The sequence below is a fragment of the Jaculus jaculus genome, chromosome 12 (assembly GCF_020740685.1).
Source record: "Jaculus jaculus isolate mJacJac1 chromosome 12, mJacJac1.mat.Y.cur, whole genome shotgun sequence".
Lineage (NCBI taxonomy): Eukaryota > Metazoa > Chordata > Mammalia > Rodentia > Dipodidae > Jaculus > Jaculus jaculus.
The window spans coordinates 40,028,441-40,046,642 of record NC_059113.1 but is presented as its reverse complement, the minus strand read 5'-3'; the positions used below and the strand labels follow the sequence as shown (position 1 = coordinate 40,046,642).

The following is an 18,202-nucleotide window of genomic DNA, read 5'->3' as shown; positions in this document are numbered from 1 at the left end:
GGGATGTCCCTACATTCTTCCTATGTTTCCCTGGAGCTTCCTATCTCATGGGGTAGACAAGTAAACTGAGGCAAACGTGTGGTTTAAGTCAAAGAAAAGGGCAAAGAGGGAACTAATCAGGGAAGAAAATGCAGAGAGAGAGAGGGAGCTACTGAGAGCTATTTATTAGGATGGGTGAGGTGACAGTGAGCAGAGACATGAGTGAGGGAGAAGGGAACATGTCTGGAAGGCTGGAGAGTGTGTTCAGAACAGAAGCTCTCAAACGTGAGCAGGGGATGATGGCGTGAGGGGCAGAAGAAACCAGAGGTGTGGTGACAGCAGAGTGAGCGAGGAGTTAGGGTAACAGGAGGTGGATGGGGGCTATAGTGAGTGGAGGGTTTGCTTCATGTTTATTTAAAAATATTTTATTTGGGCTGGAGGGATGGCTTGGCAATTAAGGCTTTTGCCTGCAAAGCCAAAGGACCCAGGTTTGATTCCCCAGGACCCACGTTAGCCAGATGCACAAGGTGGCGCATGTGCCTGGAGTTCATTTGCACTGGTTGGTGGCTCTGACGTGCCCTTTTCTCTCCCTCCCTTCCTCCCTCCCTCTCTGTCAAATAAATAAAATAAAATATTTTATTTATTAATTTATTTATTGGAGTGAGAGGGAGGAAGAGGCAGATAGAGAGACAATGGGCAAGCCAGAGCCTCCAGCCACTGCAAATGACCTCCAGATGCATATGTCACCTTGTGCATCTGGCTTATGTGGGTACTGGGGAATCAAACCTGGGCCCTTAGGCTTCACAGGCGAGCACCTTAACCACTAAGCCATCTCTCCAGCCCTGGTTTATATTTTTTCAATCTCCTTTGCTACATGACAAATTCATTATGAGGAGGGAGAAGGTGGTCCTAAGTGGTCGTTAAAGGCCCTCTTTTGGTGATATATAGGGATGTGGAACATGATGGCTTTGATGTGTGTGTTAGGGAGGAAATGGACAATTGTGAATGTATTTTGAAGATAGATCTAGAAGGTGTTGCTGTGTTAGATGAGGATATGAAAGAAGGAAAATCACCATCCATGTCTCCCTGCTTAAGATCTAGCTAACAAGGTGGGCAGTTGTGCAGTCCACGAGATGGGGAACCACTGGGTAGGTACAAGGTCAGGTTTGGGAGGAAGACAAGAAAGTTTGCTGTGGCGATTTTGAGATTTCTGTAAGATATCCATGTTGGTGTGATGAGGAGGAAGTAGAGATGGATACTTGAGAGCTGTTAGCACACAGATAGAACTGAAAGCCATAGGCTGGCCGAGCCCTCCTGGAAGATCATAAAGATAGGAGGGTGAACACCAAAGACCAAGCCTGGGGATTCTGTAATGTCTAGGGATTGAGCGGAGGTGGAGGGGCCAAGAAAAAGCTGAGAGAAGCACCTGGGGAGACCGAGAACAAGCCAGGCAAGGGTTATTTCCAGGTGCCATAAAGCATCTGTCAGAAAGAAGTCTATCATGCTGAGGGAGGCTGAGTAACAGGAGGATGGGAAAGTGACATGAGGTTGGAGGGCCACCAGTGACTTGCCAGGAATATCTGCTGTGGTTTGGAGGGAGTGGAAACCTGACTGCAACAGGTGGAGAAGAACTTTGCGTACAAGAAGTGATGGTGTGTGCACATGACATCATGCAGCATGGTCAGAGGCACAGGCACAGGAAGGCGGGCTCATGGTGGTTGTTGTTCCCTTCCTGAAAGAGAAACGATAGGGCATGGCAGCATCCAGAAGACCTGGTCTGGAAGGATTGAGGTCATATAGGGCAGCAAGGGATTGAGCTTAGAGACAAGAATCCTGTCTGCACGTGTGCAAATCAAAATGTATACTGATGGGCTGGGAGATGGCTTAGCGGTTAAGTGCTTGCCTGTGAAGTCTAAGGACCCCGGTTCAAGGCTCAATTCTCCAGGACCCACATTAGTCAGATGCACAAGGGGGCACATGCGTCTAGAGTTTGTTTGCAGTGGCTGGAGGCCCTGGAATGCCCATTCTCTCTCTCTATCTGCCTCTTTCTCTTTCTCTGTCCATCTCTTTCAAATAAATCAATAAAAATAAACAAAAAAAATTTAAAGCAATGTGCACTGATGGACTGAGGAGATGGCTTAGTGGTTATAGGCACTTGCTTGGAAAGCCTGATTGCCCCGGGTTCAGTTACCCAGTACCCATGTAAATTCAGATGCACAAAGTGTAGCCTGTGTCTGGAGTTCATTTGCAGCAGCAAGAGACCCTGGCATGCCCAATCGTACTCATTCTTTCTCTCTTTCTCTCTCCCTCTCCTTGCAAATAAATAAAGAAAAATATTTTTAAAATGTATACTTGTGATGCACTTTACTGCACATTGTATATAGACAGATAGATTGTAGTTATGAATATGCTGTATCATATGCAAAAATATACAAGTGTTTCTGCTGTGCTTATATTCAGTGAAATGTATTAACCACAAGTATACATCTGATGAATTATCTTAAAATGCACATATTCATGTCCAGATTAAGAAATTGAGAGTTCTTGTCTACAGCCATATCACCCTGGACATGCCTGATCTTGTCTGATCTCAGAAATAGAGAGTTCTTGGCTGGGGTGTAGCTCAGAGGTTGAGCACTTCTCCAGCATGCACAAGAGCCTGGGTTCAACCCCCAGCACTGCAAAAGGAAGGGAGGGAAGGGGGAGGAAAGCTAGTTAGTGCTGGAATCCTGCCTCACTCATTGGCTTCCCACTTTCATGGACTTCACCACCATCGATGAGTCCCTCCTGTGTTAAGTCAAACAAGGCGCACAGGGCGGATCGTGACATGCCTCTTGGACTTTGGTCCAAGTGCACTGAGACGGTAGCGCACGGCAGTAGTCGATCGGGTTTATATGTTTCCAGTATGTTTACATAGATTAGATTTTACCTGTAGAGCCATATGGCATGCAACCTTTTATGTTCAGCTTCTTCTGTTTACCATTGTACTTGTGAGGTGCATTTGTTTGTAAGCAAACCAACTGGGGATGTATAGTTCTGTGCACAGAGGTGAACTTGTATATGAGACAGAGACAGAGAGAGAGAGAGAGAGGGAGGGAGGGAAGAAGGGAGGGAGGGGAAGGGAGGGAGAGAAAACAGTTGTTTTCTGATAATTTGCATAAAAGCAAAGACAGGGGGTTTGGAAATGAGTGTGAAAGGTAAGGTGAGGGAATTTCTGCTTTCCATACATTAAGGGTGAGCTGGAAGCCATTGCAGCAGAACCTGGCACGGTGGTCTGCCCTCGAGGTCTGCTCAGCAAAGGAAGTGCCTTGAGTTAATACAGGTGTACAGACTTGTGAAATATTGGCAGATTCTCTGAAAATGGATGCAGTTTCTGCGTGGAGCCCCATTATGGGTCAGCTTTGACAGTGTATCTGCTTGCCTGACTATGCCATTTTCCTCTTTCCTCTTAAGTATTTCTCATGTTGTGAGAACAGTTCACACTGTATTTATTTGGTTGTGGTTAGACTTGCAGGCTGTTTCCAGTTTGGAGTTTATTACATGTTCTACAGGTTGTACATACAACATAAAAATTTCAAATGCCCCCGCATCTGAAATTTCTTATCAATATGATACTATCAAAAGTAGAAAATGTTTCATTATGAAATTTTATTTCATGTACAAAATAGTTGCAAACATCATATAAAATTACCTTCAGGCTAAGGTATACATGATGCCTAAAAGAATTTCATGTTTAGATTTGGACCTCATCTCTAAGATATCACATGATTCCAAATATTTCAAAATCAAAAGCTAGGCTCATGTCCACAGTCCCAGCACTTGGGAGACTGAGATAGGAGGGTCGCTGTGAGTTTGAGGCCAGTTAGGGCTACAGAATGATTTCCAAGTAAGCCTGGGCTAGAGTTGACCTTGCCTCAAAACAAAACAGGCTGGAGAGATGGCTTGGCATTTAAAGGCGCTTGCTTGAAAAGCCTAATGGTCTGGTTTTCATTCCCCAGTAGCCCCGTAAAGATAGATGCACAAAGTGGTGCATGTGCCCTGAGTTTGTTTGATAAGGCTGGAAGCCCTGGTGTGCCTATACTAACTCTCTCTCTCAAATAAACAAACAAATTTGGGGGAAAAAAAAAAACTAATCCAAAATCTGAAGAAATCTGAAGCCTTACATATTTCTAGTCTCAATAATTTTGGCTAGAGGGTACCAACCTTTGCTGTTGTAATATTTTCTGTATGTCTTCTGGTGTCCATATGCCTGTGCTTCTGTTGGACATGCGCCAAGGAGTGGAATTGCTGGGGCATGGTGTATATGTTCATTCCCCATTGCATTGTCATCATCGTGTCTGAGGGCTGGCACAATTCCTAGCATGTAGCGGAATCTTGGTACATACATCTTTGTGTGTGATAGTAGAGACAGTGGTTTTACATGACCAGTGAGTCAACTTTCTGGTTGGTAGTGGGTCATGCATCATAGTTCAGTTAATTGCTGCCTAGTGTTCAGCATTTTGGCTGCCATCATTTCACTGAGACCTAATGTCGACAGGAGTATGTTCTTAGAACGCATCTCTGCGGAGCTGAGTGAAATGTGGTGTGCTCTGACTTGCCCTGCCTGCCTGCCTGCCTGCTTTTCCCTTCCATTTGCGTGGTTACAGTCTAGGAGTGTCCTCTTTAGGCTTGTTCATCCCTATCTGTGCTGCCGGTGGTAAGGTCATAAATTCGTCCCTGCTCTGTCTACAGGTATTGTACCACAGGCCACTTGTCATTGCTCCCAAGGACACCCTCCCCTGAGGAGACAGCCTCAAAGAATGGCCTAGCTTTGAAACGTGGTCTTCAGAGGAGTGTCAGACACAGCCCTGGAAAGACTCCACAGAGACAGACAGGGCTGAGGCAGAAGTGACAGCTGTCCTTTAGGCTCCTCCAACTAAGTGTCCTCTGGGGCTCTTAGCTGCCGGGTTCATCCTCCAGGTTCTTCTGTTTGGTGGTTGTAAGAGCCTTGCTTTCTCAGGGAGCCTTCCTGTCAGAGTCTGAATAAAAAAAGAGACAGATTTAACTCCTGTTAGAAGTTCTGAGATGGTTGCAAGCTCACCGTATTGTTACATCTGGACAAGATCAAAATCTGGCACAAAGGTTTTTCGAGGGATCCAACCCCTTGTAGGGTTAGAATTATATGGGAGAGGTGTTTTTTTTTATTGTTAGAATTAAGTGAGGTGAGTCCTAGCCTTTATTTTCCAGAGGTAAGTATGCCAGATGTCTGCAGTGCAAAGGAGATAGGTATGCTATAAAGGCAGAAAAGAATATAAAAGCACCTTATTTCTGCAACTGTAGGGAAAGTTGACCATGTGGAAACCTACATGGTTTTCCTGCCAGAATTCCCTGCTGGTAAAGACTCTGGACTTAGGTGTCCTCAACCTGCCAGGACTAGGTACTTCTGCTGATAAATCGCCTCTGTAGCTTTTCTACTGGGCATCAAAGGTTTTATTTTATTTTATTTTTCCTTTTCAGTGCTTTCCAGATAGTATTTCACTTCAGTTTATGTTTCCTCTTTGATCTAGATGTTATCTGGGAGTTTCAAGTATTCAAGCTTGTTTGCCTTTTTATTCTTGATTTCTACTGGGTGAATTATGATCCAAGCATGTGAGTTTCACAAGCTATCCTGTTGAAGTGAAGCCTATGATTATTATTTTATAAATGTTCCATATGCACATAAAACAATGTAGAATCTGAGTTTCTGTGAGCTTTGCATTTTTTATCATAGCTATAAAAGTAGATTAGGTAGTGGTTTTAATTCAGTTCTGTGCCCTTAATTTCTCTGTGTGTGTGGGGGGGCACACACACTGTCATTTACTTTTTTGAAACAGGGTCTCATGTATCCCAAGCTGGCCTTGAACTTGCTATGTAGCCAAGAATGACCATGAACTGATGATCTGCCTACCTCCTGCCTATAACCCAAGTGCTGGGATTATAGATGTGTACTTTTGAGCCTGGCTCCAACTTAGATTTTTTCTGACTTCTTGACAACATACATTGAAACCTGCCCATGAAGCCACATTTTAACCATATGCTCCATGCATTTTTAAACATGTTGTATTTGACAACTTCCATACATATGTACAATATACCATGATTATAAGCCCTTCAGACCACCCTCCTGTGTTCCCCCTTCTCTATCCCGCCCCCACTGAATCCCTTCATCCCAACTAGTATATTTTGATGTCATTTTTTTCCTCCTGTAATTCATGTCTTGTATATGTAGTGGGTCAGCTGCTCTGAGGTCATGCCATGGTACTGTGTATCTGGAAAAGAGTATTCCAAAGCACTCCTTCACTTCCCTTGGCTCTTACATTCTTTCTGCCACCTCTTCCACAAGGTCCCTGGTGCTTCATGTATTTTAATAATTTTCACTTATATTGTTCAGTCTGAGAGTTTGGGATTGTTGGGTCTTTTTTCTTTAGTAAATTGTGCCTTCTATCACTTTAGTGGTTCTCTTTATCTTGCTTTATTTTTCTAAGCGTGTAGTGGTTTGATTCAGGTGTCCCTCATAAACTTAGGCATTCTGAATGCTAGGTTCCCAGCTGATGGCGATTTGGGAATTAAAGCCTCCCGGAGGCAGTGTATTGTTGGGGCAGGCTTATGGGTGTTATAGCCCATGTCCCCCTGCCAGAGTTTGGAACACTCTCCTGTTGCTGTTGTTCATCTGATGTTGGCCAGGAGGTGATGTCCACTCTCTGCTCATGCTATTGTTTTTCCAAGCCATCATGGAGCTTCCCCTCGGGTCTGTAAGCCAAAATAAACCTTTTTTGTCCCACAAGCTGCTCTTAGATATTTTCTGTCATGTGATCTTGCAACAAAGCTTAAATTCTATTTTATTCTTATTGATAATTCTTCTTCATCCTTCTTTCTGTTTGCACTTGCCTGGTGTCATTTTGCTTTTTCATCCCTTTTTCTGGCTTTCTTTTTAAGTGGTTTCTGGAAATACTATATTTTGACTTTTTTTTTTTTTTTTTTTTTTGAGGTAGGGTTTCACTGTGGTCCAGGTTGACCTAGAATTTACCATGTAGTCTCAGGATGGCCTTGAACTCATGGTGATCCTCCTACCTCTGCCTCCCGGGTGCTGGGATTAAAGGTGTGTGCTAACACACCTTGCTAGGTTTTGATTTTTAAAATTTTTTCAATTTACTCTTATTTATTTGAGAGAGAGTGAGAAGATAGGGAAAGAGAGAAAATGGGCATGCCATGGCCTCTAGCCACTGCAAACAAATTCCAGGCGCATGTGTAGCTTGTGCATCTGGTTTACGTGGGTACTGAGGAATCGAATCTAGGTCCTTAGGCTTCACAGGCAAGCGCCCTAATCACTAAGCCATCTCTCCGGACCTTTCTTTTTTTTAATGTCAAAAATTCAGGGCCCATCTCCCACTCCTCCACTCTTCCAGTACTAGGGATGGAAGCTGGGGGTCTCATGTCTACAAACAAGGCATATGCTGTATCACCGAGCCTTATCCCTGGCCTTGGAGCATTGTTAGAGAATTCAGTTCTCTTGGACTTAATGCAACAACTGCCCAATTTGATTTAATTTGAAACTTTTCATGTTGTTTTGTTTCTTCTTTTCCCTTTCTCTTCTTTTTGTTGACTTGTTCATGTTGCTGTTTGTTCCCATTTCCCCTCTTCAATTTGGAATCTCTGCCTTTCTTTTTACTTATTTATTTATTTCTAAGTAGTGAGATATAGAGAGAAGAGAGATGGACAGAGACAATGGGCACACCAGGGTCTCTAGCCACTGCAAACGAACTCCAGATGCATGCGCCCCTGTGCAGCCAGTTTTACATGAGTACTAGGGAATTGAACTTGGGATGTTAGGCTTTACAGAAAAGCGCCTTAACCACTGAACAATCTCTTCAACCCTTTTTAAAAAATATTTTTTATTTCTGTGAGGCATAGAGAAATAAAAGAGAGACAGAGAGAGAATGGGGCACACCAGGTCCTCCAGCTGCTGCAGACGAACTCTAGATGCATGCGCCACTATGCATCCGTGCTTTACGTAGGCACTGGGGAACTGAACCCTGGTCGTAAGGCTTTGCAGGCAAGTGCCTTAACCACTAAGCCTAGCCCCCCTTTTTTCATCTGATTACTGTCTGTGTCCTCTTTCTCAGTATTTATAGTGAATCATGTTTTCCTGCAAGGCACTACGTGTCATCGTCTCTCTTCACTCCCAATAAAGTGAGGCATTCACCTCCGTTCTCATGCTTTCCCTGCCATCCCCTCAGATGGGAGAATCGAAGTGCTTTCACTTGCTGTCTCTGGTCTGCTTTGGGAAGACACTCTGCATTACCTCCCTACCCCCACTCTTAGATTTTGCCCTTTCTATGGTTAGAACTCCTTTCCTGAATACCCTGACTTGTCTTGAGGGGACCTTCTGGTCTTCCCCAGGCGGGATGGACAGCTCGCGGAATGCAGGGGCCCGGGTGCGGCGTGGAGGGCGCGGCGTGGTTCTCTACTCGTCACTGCCCCTGCCTTGAGGTCTCCATTCTGCTTGCTGGTGCTAGTCAGCACCCCTTTCGCTTGCTTAGCAGCACACATTCACTTTCACCCAGGGCTGGGGGGAGCCTGGCTGGCCCCAGCTCTCAGCTGCAGTCTTTCTTTCAGGCATCTTTTTTTTTCTTTTTTCTTTCCTATTTTCCCATGCTTTTCTTGGCCCCAGGGTGGAAGGTGAGAAGCCTGGAATGTTCCTTTTCACATGAGTGTCATTTGTTCTCTCTGGCTGGAAGCTTTCAGGATTCTCTTTGACTTTGGAGCTCAGAAATTTTACCAGCCTGCCCCTGGGTGTGTGTACTTGCGATCCAGCCTGCCCAGCCCCCACGTGCCTGCCTTCTGCAAATTTAAGCTTTCTTTGGGAAAATGGTCTTCTCACTGAGTTATTGTCTCTCTTCCTTTCAGATTCCCATAGTGGTCTGGATCTGTCTTCTTGCTTTCCTACCTTGTGGTTATCATTGGCCATTTTGTTCTAGGATGTGAGATATTTCTTTCTCTTTATCCTTATTCATGTGTGTCATGTGAGAGATCCTACATGCCTCCGATTAATTTATTGAACTTTAATTTCCACAGATCGCAGTTTTCAGTCTCTGATGTGCTATTTGCATCTCTTGGAGACTCAAGTTTCTTGATTACATTGCTCTCTGTTTCCTATGGGTGCTTTGTTTCGTTCACAGTTGCTCTCATCCTGGTTTTTCATACTCTACTGCTAGGCTGTCTGTGCTGATGTTGTCATTATCATTATTATTATCATCATTTTACTATTACTGGTATTTGGGGACAGGGTCTTTCTGTGGAGCTCTGATTGGCTTGAAATTCATAATCCTCTTGCTTTAGCCTCCCAAGTGTTGGCTATGACACCTAGCTGGACCCTCTTGTTTTGCAGTTTTCTTGGCTTCTGCCTAGAGAGCTCTGCCCCACTGTCTCTGGAATGAAGGCGAGGGAGAAAGTGGTGTGGGTTCCCAGGAGCTGGTGGTGTGACAGCCTTTCTCGTCCCCAGCCTCATCCTGCTGGCCAGTCTTAGAGGAAGCGAGGCCTCGGCTTCTCTGTGTAGCTTCACCTCACCTGAGGACGTGGGGGTGTTTGGGGTCAGGCTTGCCCCTGGGCTGCCTCTGCCTTCCATGCAGAATGGCTCCCAGGCTTGGAAGAAATTGTACACACCAAAGAGGCTTAAAAACAAAATGAAAAAACAAAACAAAAACAAAAAACAGCACGCCCAGAGAGAGAGGTGCTATAATGGTTTTAATGTGGGAGGTCAAAGGCAGAGCTGTCTCCAGATATAGAGGGCCCGGCGGCGAGGCGGCCAGTGCGCCCTCTGCCTCTGTTCAAGCACGGTGTCTCTGCTGCGTCCTGCCCCGCTGAGGTCGTCCTTCCTTGGGGCCTTTGCACTTGCTGCTGTCACTTCCTCGCGTTTGTTTTCCTCAAAGCCTCACGTGCCTCCCTCCTCATCTTACCTCCCTCGTTTCGGTCTCTTTTCAAGTATTTCTCATCACTCACTCGCTGACCTTGGGCCCCTTACCCTGCCTTGTCCTTCACGTTAGCACTTAGTGCATTTCTGTAGCTTTGGTCTCACATGCCTTTTCCTGAGCTCTGAAAGTAGTCCTTGGCACCCAGTAGGTTCATTAAATGTTTTTTGGATGAATTGCGGGCTAGATGATGAAGCTCAGTGGAAGTCCATAGAGGCTGGAAGGTCTTGAGCTACTGCAGACAGCTCATGACGGAAGAAGCGTTCATAACGTATCTCTCACAGCGCGGTGTGAGTCAGGGTGATGCCTCCCTTCACCGGCCGAGGATCTGAAGTCACTTAGGAGTCAAGGTGGCCACACTTCCACATGAATAGAGGTGATGTCTCACCATCCTCTGCCAGTTCCAGCGCTTCCATGTCGGTGGGAAGATGTGCCCATCTGAGGGTGCTGCTGGCACCTGCAAGCTCATTATGTCTGTCGTGGGGCTGTGCACCCTCCAGGAAGATTTCACCTCAGTCTTTTTATCTTCAGATTCTGGGTCCTTGCTGGTTCTTAGGCAGACCTGCTGAATAAGGAAGGGTCTAGACCCCTCTGGGGACGGGGCTAGGGTCAGTCAGAATTAATCCTCAGGTCTTTCTGAATCCTACCCTCTTTCTAGTGTCTCAGAGGGCCATCTCCCCCACACAGGACCTTAGAATTTCCATCCGCCTTGAAAGAGGTGGGATGCGCGGTAGCTATGGGCAGGTTATGTGTGCTGCTCATTTTCTTCCTTCCTGATGCTGGTGACTTCATAATTACCTAAGGTTCTCCTTCCTTCTCTCAGGTCACATTATCAGAGGAAAATAAATGGCGAAAGAAGATAAAGGAAGGCTGTTTTTGGTTTTTTGGGTTTTTTTTTTTTTTCTTCCTCAAGAAAGAGGAGAACTGAGGGGGCCTGTGGGTGCCTATGCATCCCACACAATGTAGTGCGGGTGTTGACGTCATCCCTGGCCTGGGACCCATTCTTACCAGGAACAAGGGGGTGATGACTATTTAGGGTAGCAGCCAAGTCCTCTAGCCACCTGCCAGGGCTCCAGGCCACTCCACCTGCGAAAGGCTCAAAGTCATAGCTTTGTCCTAATACAAAGCTCCTCTCTCGTTGCCCTTCCCAGGGCCGTGGAAAAAGAAGAAAGGCAACTTCACATGCACAACACACTCCAGAGCCACGTTTTATCTTCCCCCAGTGTGGGGAATTGAACGGTAGAGCCGTAGGGTCAATACAAGCTGAAGTGACAAAGTATTTTGGGTGAAATTGTATCTATTTCTGGCCAGTCTAACAGAAATGTGCTAAAGAAAAAGATATTAGAAATTACCTGTGAAAAACCTGACATGCAAAATCCCTACAGAACCTGAGCTGCTCCTGCCTTCCCCCCATGGCTGGTCATGAGCGCTGTCCCTCTTCTCCCGCGGTCCTTTCTGTCGCTTGCTTGGCTCACGTGCAGTCGGATTCTTCCATCAGTGTGCCCCATAACCTTTTGCTTTCTCTGATCTTGTATTTGAAAATCTCGGGTCCTTCCCTACCTGTCCCGTCAAGCTGGTTGGGCAGCTGATGGGGCATTTTGTGGCAGTGACCCTTGCTCACTTTTGAATAGTTCTGTTGTGGTCCATCGGGGTCACTGCAACAGAATGCTATAGACTGGGGAGTCAGCAACACAAGTTCCTTCCTCACAGTTCTGCAGGATAGATGTTTCGAATCAGGTGCCAGATGCCAGGTTGTTAGAAGGGCCTTGTTGCTGTCAGGTTCTCATTGCTGGCAAAAATCACCTGACCAAGAGCAGCTCTTTTTTTGGGGGTGGGTATTTTGGTTTGTAGACTTGAAGGGAAGCTCCATAATGGCCAGGGGATATGATGGCATAAGCAGAGGGTGGACATCACCCCCTGGCCATCATAAGGTGGACAATTGCAACAGTAGAGCATGCCAAACACTGGCAAGGGGACACTGGCTATAATACCCATAAGCCTGCCCCAACCATACACTGCCTCCAAGTGACGATAATCCCCAAATCTCCATCAGCTGGGAACCTAGCATCCAGAACACCTAAGTTTGTGGGGGACACCTGAATCAAGCCACCACAGGCCTCTTCCATGGTGTAGAGGCAGAAAGACCCTAGCTCGCTCTTTCTTCTGTCGTACAATAAGGGCACTCTTTCAGTGCCCCCCCTCCTTCTTGCATCTTCACCTTGGCAAGTCAACATACGAATCTGAGGGCGTGTAAACCGTCAGTCCATAATATACTCTGCATTGAAGTGGCATGTTCTCAACAGCCAACTGTGGGTACCGGTACCGTGCTTATGTAGCTGACTGGCAGCCTTTCTCCAAAGACGCGTGACTATCCTTGTACCATGTGGGCAGTGTCTCTCTGTTGATGACTTCCTTCTCAGTGACAGCCATGCATAACACCTCACAGCCCCCTCCCCCATATCTTGTCATTCTGGGTTTCCATTTCTCCATCCTGGTTGGTCTTCACATGCATGCACATGTGGGTCTGTTTTGTAAGTTGTGTCATGATGCCTTTTTAGATTGTGTTTCTCACTTAACTCAGGTCTTCATGCTTGCAAGGCAATAACTTTAGCAGATGAGCCATCTCCCCAGCCTGCGTTTGACATTCTTGTATTTGAAACAGGGTATTAATATCCAATTTGACAAAGAAGAGGAGAGACTTGCTGAGCATTCTGTTCACGGATGTAGTGAAAGATGGGTGATGATGATGTTAAATGCTAGGGCCAGCTTACTCTAAGAATGAACCTCCTGGGCTGAAGGGATGGCTTAAGGGTTAAGGCACTGGCCTGGAAAGCCAAAAGACCCAGGTTCCATCCCCCAGGACCCACTTAAGCCAGATGCAAAAGGTAGTGTGTGCATCTGCAGTTCATTTGCAGCAGCTGGAGGCCTTGGCACGCCCATTCTCTCCCTCTCTCTCTCTCTCTCTCTCTTTCAAATAAGTAAAAATAAAATAAAATAATTTTTTAAAAAAGGAATGAATCTGCTTAGCCCAGCACGTAGCACATTGCTGTTCAGTATCTGGCATTGCATGGACCCTGTCCGATGCTCATGGCTTTGGTGTTTCTTTCAGGAGGGGTGGAGTCCAGGCCTTTGGTCCGGGGCATTGGTGGCCGAAGCATCAGCATGAAGGCTCCCACCACTTCTCGATCTGGGCATGGCCCCTTCAAGACCATGCCCCTCCGGTGGTCCTTCGGACTCAGGGAGAAACGACCCGAAGCCTCTGTTGAGTTGGTGGAGTACCTGGAGTCCAGGCGAAGACCTCGCTCCACCAGCCAGTCCATCGTGCCGCTGCTGACGGGTGCTGCTGGTGGGGACGAGAAGTCAGCATCGCCAAGGTCAGATGTCACTCTTCCTGCTACGGGCGAAGACAGTGGTCAAGTCAGCAGGCAAGGACCAGCTGGGATGTCCTGTCCTTCAGGCCACCCCAACAACCATCTGGCTCCTGGGTCCTTAGATGGTCTGAACATAGCCAGGCCACGAACAGGAAACTCAAGTCAGGATATCAGGCTCCCCAAAAGGTTTGACTTGCCTCTCACTGTGATGCCCTCTGTGAGGGCTGAGAGACCGCTCCGCCCTGAGGGCCAGAAGGCAGCCACCTGGAAGGGAAGTGACCAGGTGGGAAGCCAGAGCAGCCCTCCCTCTCCATCTGAGGGCTTGCTCAGAACCAGCAAGGACAGTGGCCGAGGCACCTTACCTAAGATGAGGGCTGCTGCAGAGGCAAGGGCCCCTGAGAAGGACAGGGGACAGGGCACATTCACTCTTCTGAGGTCAGTGTTTTGGAAGAAAGAACACAGGAGAGCTGTGAGAACTGAGGACTCCCCACCAACACCCCCAGTCTCCTTTGTGAGTGGCAGGCTGAGCCCCACCGTGGACAAGCAGGCCCGAGGCTCATCTCCTGCCCTCAGGGGTCGAGAGAGCCCAGCCAGGGCCCTGGGCAGCCACATGGAGAGGGACGTCCGATCTGCGCCCAGCTCTCTCCACCTCCCCCGGAAAGCCAGCAGGCCCCCCAGGGCCAGTGCCATCTCCCAAAGGAGCATTCCTGGGGACCAGACTTCTTACGGCACCTTGCAAAGAGTGAAATACCACACTCTTTCTCTAGGACGGAAGAAAACCTTACCCGAGTCTAGCTTTTGAAGGGACATTTCAGTATTATGTGAAGCTGGCATTCACGGGGCTGTGAACTGACCAGTTGCAGGCAACCTGTATCCAGAAGTGGATTTTCTAGAAGCTGGTTGACTTGTGACCCCTGGGGGAAAAGAAAAAAAAAAAAACAAAACTGAATTTCCAGCATTTAACTTTCCAAATGCCCCACTATTTATTATTGGGTGCTTTGATACAGTCTGGCCACTAGAGAGTGCTACTGGGCCAACATAATTTCAAACCAGAACTGGTTTATGTAATTGCGGTGCCTGTGTACTGTACTAAAAACAATCTACAGTGTCATGCCAAATACTGTCATTGGCTCCTCCCTCCCGCCCTTCTTCCTTCTCTTCCTTTCTTTTCTCCCCTTCAACCTTTTTTTTTTTAAAAAAATAATGGACTTATAAGAAAATCATCTTTTTCATGCATATCTGGGATGAGTGTCAAACATACTAAAAGAAAAGAAAAAGTGGTAGTGGTGGTAAGATTCTATGAGAGATGGAAGAGAAATGATTGATATTTTAGGAGAGTATTTAATATATAACAAAATAATTGTATTAAAGTTTTTCAGGGTATTTTAAAAAGATAACTATTTTGCTACCAGAATAAAGAAAGCTTTTTTTTTTCAAATGTAAGTATGAGATCTATGTACAATTTTAAGAAACTTGTGTAAATATAACTTGCAAGTGGCTGTCTGAATTACTGAAGTTTGATAACTGACCTTGTTCCATTCCTGTTTTATAAATGTGGCTCATTGTTGTCTATGAGAAGGTAGTTGCCTATTTTTTTTTTCCTCTGAAATTTAAAAGTGCTGCTAAATAAAATGAATTGCTTCTACCCCTTCTCTCTCCCCCCTTTCCCACTGTGTTGTTGGGTGCTTTGATACAGCCTCTTGCCCTTCCCAGGGTCTCACACTCTATCCCAAGCTGGCCTCAAACTTGACAGTCCTTTCAGTTCATCCTCCCAAAAGCTTGGTTTACAAGTATGAGCTGCCATACCTACCTCTCACCTGGCTTTTTATTAGTTTTTTTTTCTTTTTTTTTTTTTTTTTTTTTTTGTTTTTCAAGGTAGGGTCTTCCTCTAGCCCAGGCTGACCTGGAATTCACTACAAAATCTCAGGATGGTCTCGAACTCATGGCAATCCTCCTACTTCTGCCTCCCCTGGGATTAAAGGCATGTGCCATCACGCCTGGCTCTTTTTATTAGTTCTAAAGAGGTGTCTGACCTCTTTTCTTCTTTGCAGAGCTGAGAGTCTGAGCCTGCCTCAGTGGACTGTGAGTTTCCTGAGGCTTGGTGTGTGCTTCAGAGTCTGTTCTTCCACATAGCCTGTTATTTCCAATAAGCAGCTGGGAAGCCTGGGCCCAGGGGTTATGGGGGCGCGGTCACTGACAGCTATGCATGTAAACATTTTCTCCCTTCCTGTTTGATTTGAGATACCTGATGCCAGGAACTAAGTCTTCCCTCAGACACACAGCATGACATGTTGCATGTCTCTTGCAACTTTTATTTTTCCTTAAGCAAAATAGGATCTCTTCTTTACCCCAGTGAGAAAGACACGTTACTTGGGATCTGAGCAGCCAGTTGGCAGAAAGAACTGTGAAAGCCAGCAGACCCAGCCAGCAGACCCCGGGAGTGTGGTATGCCTACCAGCAGCCCCTGTGTTTACATTCCAAAGGGCATCCACACTGCTCTGGGGCGATGGGCAGGGAGGGTGTGGTTTTTCACTTGTGCCTGGGTGATAGTTTAGGGGTTTTCCAGCCACACCTACTTTTCTCCTTGGTTGGGTTCCAGGGCAGTTCATTTCAGGCCTCTGAACTCAGGCTTACTTTCTTCATTCTCTTAAGGGCCATAGCTCAGGCCTGCCCTCCAGGCTTCTGTCGTCTAAGCACTCGGTCTCGGGATCATGAGAAGGCCCCAGTTGTTGGTAATGCTATCTGATGCACACACATTGGACCATCTACTCCAAGCTCCTTTTTGGAAGTTTAGGAAGATAGCGATCATGGACCCTGACAGGTGCTTTGACAAGGATGCCCGAGGTTCCTTTGTATGCCCTTCCCTGAGACTTCTAGAAGAAGCTTGGCGGGGGTGGGGATGTGGAGTTTGTATGAGCAGACATCCCATGGAATAGCCAAGTATGATTTCTGCCCAGATTGGAATAGTAGGACCCCATCCCAGCCTTGCCATCGAATGGGTGACAGGCATCTGGTCAAGCTTAGCTTGACTAGGAAACAGAGCCAAACACTCTGGATGCCTTTAAAAAAAAAATCACTATACTCACAGTACCCTGAGAATCTGTAAGTTGGTAAGCTAGAAAGCAGATAGGAGCATAGGTAGAAGTGCAGTTCTCACTGCAGAGAGGCCGCCCCATCTCCCCGTGGAAGTCCCATGCTCTGCCTGGGTCTAGCCTTGCTGTCTGGTAGCTCACCCTTACTCCTGAGGTGGTCTCTAGGTTTGGGTACCTCCTTTATCCTTCCACTAGTGGCTAACTCATTTAATTCATCAAGATCCTTTGAGGCAGTAGGTACCATTATCTCTGTTTTACAGATGCAGAAGCTAAGGCATAGAGGTAAGTTGTTCATTTAAGGTAACACAGCCAGTAAGTAGCAGAGTCTGGATTTGAACCCAGGTCATCCTGGCTCTGGGGCTCCTTCTCTGAGTCATTAGGAATAGCACTACTAGGCTGGAGAGATGGTTTAGTGGTTAAGGCGCTTGCTAGCAAAGTCTAAGGACACAGGATTGACTCCCCAGAGCCCACATAAGCCAGATGCACATGGTGACGCATGCTGTGTCTGGAGTTCATTTGCAGTGGCTAGAGGCCCTGGCATGCCCATTCTCCATTCCCCCATAAATAAATAAATAAATAATGAACAATGACCGGAAATAGCAGTGTTGCCCTCCAAACTAACTTTGTCAGTTCCAAACGTTTTCTGGTATTTCCTATTCATCAAAATAGAGACCAGTGCACGAGCTAGATCAATACTCGTTCCCATGTGTCAGCTCTTATTATCCCAGCAAGAAGACTACGTCTGGGGAAGTCCTTGTCCTGAGTTACAACTTCATGAAGTCTTGATGAAGTTTCCCTTCAAATCCCATTAACTTTATGTACCAAACTGGGGTGGGGGGGGGCAGGAATTGTTAGCACACAGTAGGTTGACTCTGTGTCTCTGTGGCCTTGACTTCTGGTTGGTTCTTCAGAGATGCAGCTTTGCTTTTTTTGAGTCTTGCTCTATCCCAGGCTAACCTGGAATTTACCGTGTAGTCTCAGGCTTGTCTCAAACTCATAGGGCTCCTCCTTCCTCAGCCTCCCAAGTGCTGGAGCTGAAGGCGTGAACCACCATGATCAACCCGTTTTGGTTTTGACCCACTGTATTTTTTTTTGTGAGGGATTGATTCAGGGTCCTTGGCCTGAGTGCCATACAACTGGCTCTAAACATTTTGAGGGTCCACCAGTTATTTAATTTTATTCCAGGCTCTATCAATGTAATAATGCTGTAACAAAACAGACAAGTTCTTGCCTAAGCTTAAGTAACTTACACTGTAGCTGGTGGAGACCAGTTAAGTAGTGATATTAACTAAGGTAATTTTAGGCAGTTAAGTACAAATAAATTTCAAGTAGTATAAGTATGTGGGTCCCACAGGACATGGACAAGGAGAGCCAATGCAACATTCTGGCACTTGCTGAGGATAGCCAGTAAAGCACTCAGAATACTGAAATATCCTCAGCAGAGACTCAATTCCCACCCAGGCAGTTGAAAAGCACATGTGGCCAGATCTCCACCTGTCATCTTCAGGCAGTTAGGGTGAGTGGGCCCCCAAAAGTGAAGGCAGGAATGTCCTTAAGTCTGTTCCTGCAATCTCCGCTTTATTAGAGATCGGTAACGGATCTTTCCTCCCCTTATCTCTTCTTGATGGAAGGAGTTCCCTAGATCTGTTTTTCCACAAACATCCTGAGCCCCTCATGGGAGGGAGTTCCTCTTTCCTAGAATTTAAGTCTAATCCTGACACTGGTTGGTCAAGTCCAGTCCCCAGAAAGTGGCATCACGGCTGCCCTCTTCCTG

At 46.4% G+C, this 18,202-nt stretch overlaps 1 protein-coding gene across 2 annotated transcripts in view; it reads left to right on the top strand.

Annotated features, from left to right (window-relative positions):
- Usp43 (ubiquitin specific peptidase 43) overlaps positions 1 to 14,318 on the top strand; it is a 79,856-nt gene extending 65,538 nt beyond the window's left edge. For both annotated transcript variants that reach the window (XM_004663140.2, XM_004663139.2), the window contains exon 15: positions 13,075 to 14,318. In XM_004663140.2, the coding sequence (XP_004663197.2) occupies positions 13,075 to 14,138 (1,064 nt within the window). In that variant the 3' untranslated portion in view covers positions 14,139 to 14,318. The remainder of the gene's footprint in view (positions 1 to 13,074) is intronic.
- The last annotated feature ends 3,884 nt before the right edge of the window (positions 14,319 to 18,202 follow it).